General features: G+C 34.8%; 2 protein-coding genes across 2 annotated transcripts in view; one reads left to right on the forward strand and one right to left on the reverse strand.

Annotated features, from left to right (window-relative positions):
• Positions 1–286: 286 nt before the first annotated feature.
• Positions 287–3,991, forward strand: LOC111386262 (ubiquitin-conjugating enzyme E2 22-like). Its single transcript, XM_023010725.1, has 7 exons — positions 287–495; positions 1,537–1,671; positions 2,060–2,204; positions 2,285–2,362; positions 2,579–2,691; positions 2,806–2,909; positions 3,537–3,991. The coding sequence occupies exons 2-7, from the start codon at positions 1,669–1,671 to the stop codon at positions 3,859–3,861; spliced, it is 768 nt and encodes a 255-aa protein (XP_022866493.1). The 5' UTR covers positions 287–495; positions 1,537–1,668; the 3' UTR covers positions 3,862–3,991.
• A 547-nt stretch (positions 3,992–4,538) lies between these two features.
• LOC111386263 (calmodulin-7-like) overlaps positions 4,539–6,514 on the reverse strand; it is a 2,565-nt gene continuing 589 nt past the window's right edge. Inside the window, exon 2 of the mRNA XM_023010726.1 lies at positions 4,539–5,167. Within this exon, the coding sequence (XP_022866494.1) occupies positions 4,794–5,167 (374 nt within the window). The 3' untranslated portion in view covers positions 4,539–4,793. The remainder of the gene's footprint in view (positions 5,168–6,514) is intronic.

Genomic DNA, 6,514 nt, shown 5'->3' on the forward strand with positions numbered 1-6,514 from the left:
AATTCAATTTTTTTCTACTCAAACGGGAATGTTTATTCTCTGAATAATCTTATTTATTATAATAAAAATTAGATTCTATTTGTAACGTTCAAATCCAAGGAGTGCCCAAAATTCAAATTTGGAGGTGGCAATATCAACTCCCTGTAATAGAATATATCCCTATATCTACAACTATATCCTCTTTATACATGCGCTCTCTGTCTTGGTGGCGCATCTGTTAATCGATTTCTCAATCGTTTTCCATAAGAGGAAGAAATCGGTTTCTGAACCTTCTCAATCGTTTTCCATAAGAGGAAGAAATCGGTTACTGAACTTTTTTTTTTCTTTTTCCTGTTTTTTGGCATTTGCTGGGTCTGATAATACTCGCATATCAAAGAAAGCGACTATTGAGAAAAAGGAAAGAGAAAGAAAAGAAAAAAGGGGCCCCTTCTCCTAGATCATATCCCATTCGATTTTCTGTCCATTTGTTCGCTTGTTCTCTCTGTCGATCAGAAGGTGAATTTTTTCATCTGGGTTTATTGTTATTATTTTTCTGTTGTTGAAAATACATTTTCCAGTGTTTTCTATTTAAATTTTCTGTATACATTTTTCGAGATTTTTAGAATTTCATCGCTCGCTCTTTCTGTCGCTCCAAATGTAATTTTTTTTTAATCATTTTTTTTTGGGGAAGAAAAGTACATGTTTGCAGTGCTTTTAATTTAAAATTTCTGGATGCATTTCTATAGGATTCTTGAAATTTTATGCGAAGTGTGCTTTATGATATTCTCTTTGTTACTTGATTGTGTTTTTCTAACAAGAGTTTTCTTGAATTGATTTCTGTTTGTTGTATTGAAATGGAGGTTTCTTTTCTTGAGTTTGAGTGTTGCATTCTTTGGGTTATACTCATTTCTGATTTGAAAAGTACCTCTTTTCCTATTTATTATGTTCTAGTAAAGTTCTTTAATTTGATGCTCTGATTTATGAGTTTGAATTTTTTATTTTTTATTTTTGTCATGATCTTCCCTTGAAAGATCAGATTTCTCTTTATGCCAAGATTTAAATGTGTATATTTCATGGTTAGGGCCTGAGAGTTCTTGTGAGGTGACGTGTCTTATGCTTCATGTGCTTGTTTATCATAATTGTGTCGTTCTTTGGAACTGTCCTCACATTACCATGTAACCATAAGCCTGTGCAGTTTTTATAGAAACTTCTATTGATGTATGGGACTTATTAGATTTTTCGATGGTGGAATTGGTAAGTCAATCGGAGAAGGTGGAATTTCAATTTAGGAGTTTAGATTCAATGTTAATGGGATTTGCCGATTTGGTATATGTGGATTCGATCTATGTGATGATCTATTTGGCTGATTTTGCATTTTGCCTTTGGTATGCAATAGAGATCTGTAGCTTGAATATCGGTTAATACAAACTTAAAGAACGAATAGATAAGTTAGTCATGGCTTATCACTATTTGATTATTTTCAATGTTTACATTTCCTGCTTATCTACATGATTTGGTGGCGATCTAATCTTTAGTGCTAATTCTATTATCTTGCAGGGATTTTCTATTGTGATTGTTATCACGTCTGCGGAACTACTAGAACAGTAATTTTGTAAAGCAGGCTGAAAGTACTGATTTCTTCTTGTCAGCATAGTTACAGGCTTTCCAGAAACTTCAACTTGCCCTGCTATGGTAATTTTTAGGATTTTTAATTTTTATCTGTTACTCTGGATGTTTTATGCACCATCATCCTGCTACAAAAGTGTGTTTGGTGAATGGGTTGTTTGCAGCAAGAACCCAACTTAATGACCAGAATATTACATGTATGAAGTAAGAAATGTAGTTGGGAGACATATTGAAGTTTGAATTGATACGGTGAGAATGAATTTGAACACAATTTTTGCTTTTTGTGAAAACGATACCGTTTCCCTTTGTCCCATGCAAAAATTCCTAATATGGTGGAATATGGATTAGTAATTTAGAGAAACTGAAGTAGGTATTTTTGTGCTTGATTTTGGTAGATTTCATTATGAATTTGGAATGGTTTCAGATCTTTACATATTTCCTCTTGTTGATGTAGGCAACAAATGAAAATCTTCCTCCAAATGTGATAAAACTGTTGGCAAGAGAACTGAAAAATCTCGATGAAACACCACCAGAGGGCATTAAAGTAGTACTGAATGACGATAACTTTTCAGTTATATATGCTGATATTGAAGGCCCAGGTAATATTTCTTTTCTTTTTTACTTTCCTCATTTTTGAACATTGATTTCTTAGTGTGATTAATCATCTCCAACCTTGCAGCTGGGACTCCGTACGAAAATGGTGTTTTCCGCATGAAGTTGACATTGTCTCATGATTTCCCACAATCCCCTCCTAAAGGTTCTGACCTTCTATACCTGATATAGTTTCCTAGTTTCCAATTAAATTTGAGACGGTTCTAAATGTAAACTACGGTGGTTGGTTTGTTAGAAACAAAAGTTGATCTCTGTTGGAGTTTATTTTTCTTATTGGCTTACTTCTCTCTCTCTCTCTCGTCATCTGTGAAGGAGATATAAAATTAGTAACATCATTTTATCTGCTTCGTTTTTGTTTTAGGCTATTTTCTGACCAAGATTTTTCATCCAAATATTGCTACCAATGGCGAGATCTGTGTTAATGCCTTGAAAAAAGATTGGAATCCAAGTCTTGGCTTACGACATGTTTTAATTGTAAGTTCTGTCAATGTTTATGAGCTCTCCAAAGTTGAAATTTTCTTCTTTGTAAATTCACATTCCAGACACACATGGCTAAATTTCTTTCCTTAAAATCTTTTTCATCGGCAGGTGATAAGGTGCTTATTAATTGAACCATTTCCAGAATCAGCTTTAAATGAACAGGCTGGCAAGATGCTGCTCGAAAATTATGAGGAGTATGCGAGACATGCAAGGTGAATCATTCCACAGTATAGTTGCACTCGTGGTTTACTGGTGTTTTACTCATGAGCTACTTTATAATAGTATAGTTGCACTCGTGGTTTACTGGTGTTTTACTCGTGAGCTACTTTATAATAGCATTATCTTTTCCTTGGACTGTCCAGTTCTGTGCTTCTGTTTGGTTCTATTTCAAGTATGTAATATGGCTTTGGATTATCAATTCTTTTATTAACTGCAGTTACCTCCTAGAGAAATCTTTTATCATCACTACTCGTTGCAGATGCCAGTAACTACGCATCAACTGGAGACAGCGATGTACCCTTTCTCGTTATATCACAAAAGGGTCACACCTGTTTACAAGAAGCACATATACATAGCCAAGATTTGAAATAGTTGTCCAAAAAATACGGATGGATTTATTATAATTTTAATAAACTCGGCAAAATGTTTTTGCTTTTTGTCAAGTTAGTTGAACTCCTTGTAAGCAGGATTCTAAGATGAACCAGAATTAATTAGTTGTCTGCGATTATTTTTCCCCTTTAGGAGGTGTTTCCTTTAATGCTTTTAGTGATGTATGGAACTGTAATGGATAGCTATATTTGCTGAGTTTAATGGTGTTTATCGGGTTTCTAAAATTGCAGACTTTACACCGGTATTCATGCTCTCAAGCCAAAGCCAAAGTTCAAAACTGGCGCTATTTCTGAGTCTACCACTGCCCTAAACGTTGAACAGAAGAATGATTCGACCAAGAGCGTCGACCAGAAGAATGCAGTGTCAGGTGCCATAGCCCAACAGCCATCTCCACTGGCTCCAAAACTCGAAAATGGTCAAGATTTACCGGCTGCCTTAACTTCATCGACTGAGACTGTAGTTCCAGGGGCACAGAAGAAAGAAGTTGGGATGGCAAAAGTTACGACAGACAAAAAGAAGACGGATGCAAGAAAGAAAAGCTTGAAGAGATTATAAAACTTTCAAGGATCTTTTGGACAAATCCATTTTATGTCACTATGTTATTGTCGTTTTGACATGTTCAACTCTTGACCTTTGAGTTCAATTTTTCTTCTTCAAATGGCTCTCACATCAGATATTTTCTATTTTCTGGAGTTTTACGGCGGCCTCAACTACAAGGAGCATTTTCACGACAATCATGCTCTAGGTACAGAAAATTTTGACGGATAATATATGATGTTAAATCATTGAAAGACAAAAAACATCAAAAAAAAAAAAAAAAACCAAGTGAATTAGATTTCACCATGTTTGCATCTGTATGAATTTGATAAGGAATTCCTTGTAATTGAGGCTTTTTCCTTTTCACTATAAGCGGTTAAACCTCGGTCGATACTTTTATGATCGATCATTGAAACAGGATTTTGATAGAGCGTTGTCTGCTATGCTATAGGCTATAGCAAATGTCCCTGATGATAGGCCAATAAATAAGGCTTTCCTAGAAACATCGCAGCCTACTTTAGTACTTCATGATAGCTTGAACCTGCAGTCGACATAGAAGGACTTGTATTCACACAAATCCAACTTTTTCTCTGTGCTTCCGTACCACATCGGATACAAGTGCCCAATTATCCCAATCCGACAGAAATTGCCGGAAATTGCATCACGAATATTAATCAGATAGAACTCAGGCAAGAGATCTCAAACGCGGATGGAATACAAATTTAAATTGCTGCATATTCGAGTAGCAAACATAACACCACAAAAACGATAAAGAAATTCCACAAACATAACAGCAGAGTGTGAAATTCGATAAACACCATAATAAATATGCTGAAAAAGGAAACTAGAAATCCCTTAACTATTAAACCCTGTTCATCAATTTTTTTTTTGGAATTTTTATTTTTATTTTAATATTTATAAGTCGTTCAAGATTTGGTGAGGTGAGGACATCACTTAGCCATCATAATCTTCACAAACTCTTCATAATTGATTTGTCCATCACCATCAACATCAGCCTCCCGAATCATCTCGTCTACTTCCTCATCGGTCAACTTTTCGCCGAGGTTTGTCATCACGTGGCGCAGCTCTGCAGCAGAGATGAAACCGTTCTGATCCTTGTCAAAAACACGGAATGCCTCTTTCAGTTCCTCCTCAGAATCAGTGTCCTTCATTTTCCGGGCCATTAGGTTCAAAAACTCCGGGAAGTCAATGGTTCCATTACCATCAGCATCCACCTCATTAATCATGTCTTGAAGCTCGGCCTCAGTAGGATTCTGTCCCAGCGATCTCATCACAGTTCCAAGCTCCTTGGTAGTGATGCAACCTGCATGTAAATGACAACATTACAATAGAATAGATTATCCATGCACACAACTGAGATGCTTCATGTCTTTCAATATCATAATCGAAAGCATGTTGATCCACGATCGAAGGGATAAGTGAGCATTATGAATACATTTCATGGAACCCAACAAGTATATTACACATTCAAATGCTATATAATTTCAATATTGTAGCCAATGAATAGTCAAAAGAAAAAGCACGTGCATAATACCTGTGGATGGATGTCAAGCAACTAATATAATATAACTGAACTTCTCCAAAATATGTGTAAAAACGATTTAATTCGGGAGAATAACTACTCCATATTACCAACAATCTAATTCAGTTAGCATTTTTTCCAGTTTTTGATAGTCGACAAAAGATTCTTGTCATGTGATCTTCATTGCATACGTGTAAAATAAAAATAAATAAATAAGGTTTTAAACCACATATTTTCCTTCACTTTCCCTCCCTTACAAGTTACATCAAATCACATTAGTGTCCCAATTTTCCAACCATGATATGATGTACATCGAATATATTGATTTATATACTGTGTATGACATAAAAAAAAATCTTTTCATGCGCTTCAAAAGTTTGGCTTATACTCATCAAATAATCAGTATATGGCCCTATCTCCTTTCTCCTTCCATTACATCGATAAAGAACATTATTTTCTCAATTTTCCAATTACTCACAAAAACAAAAAAAGCCTCAACCTGGGAAAGGAAAACAAAGACTATTATTTTCAAATGAACTTTAGAAGCTCTCCAATCTCATCCAGCCAACAGTTTTCAAAACAAATTTTCAAAAATCAGGTAAATAAATCCTCACTCCATCCTTTCTACTTTCTAATTATCGATTTTACGGTCGCTCAAAAAATATTTCATCCTCCCGAATCCCAAATTAAATGCCATGGCTTCACTGTCAATAAAATAAAAACTGAAACTTTTTGGGGGGCCATACATTTATTTGATTCTTCGTATAAAAATCAAAATTTATAAGCTCTTCAATACTTTTTTGCATCTGAATGAACTACAAGAAACAAGATTAAGAAATTCCTCGTTGACTGCAAAAGTCATAACAAATACAGAAGCAGCTATATTTAGGATCAAACCACATTATTGAGTCTTAGGTTCCATATTAAACAATCGAACTTGTTAAAATAATAGCCTTATCCGCTAATTATTTTCATATTTAAGTAACCTTAAATATCACCTTTACCATGCCACCATCTTATACAGTGGCTCAACACCAATCTTGAAATTTAAATCTAATTTTAAATCGAACCGGATTAGATTGCTAGGATGAGCTTATTACCTTAAACACTAAGAACTTAAATGTTTGG

The sequence above is a fragment of the Olea europaea genome, unplaced genomic scaffold (genome assembly GCF_002742605.1).
Source record: "Olea europaea var. sylvestris unplaced genomic scaffold, O_europaea_v1 scaffold349, whole genome shotgun sequence".
Classification (NCBI taxonomy): domain Eukaryota; kingdom Viridiplantae; phylum Streptophyta; class Magnoliopsida; order Lamiales; family Oleaceae; genus Olea; species Olea europaea.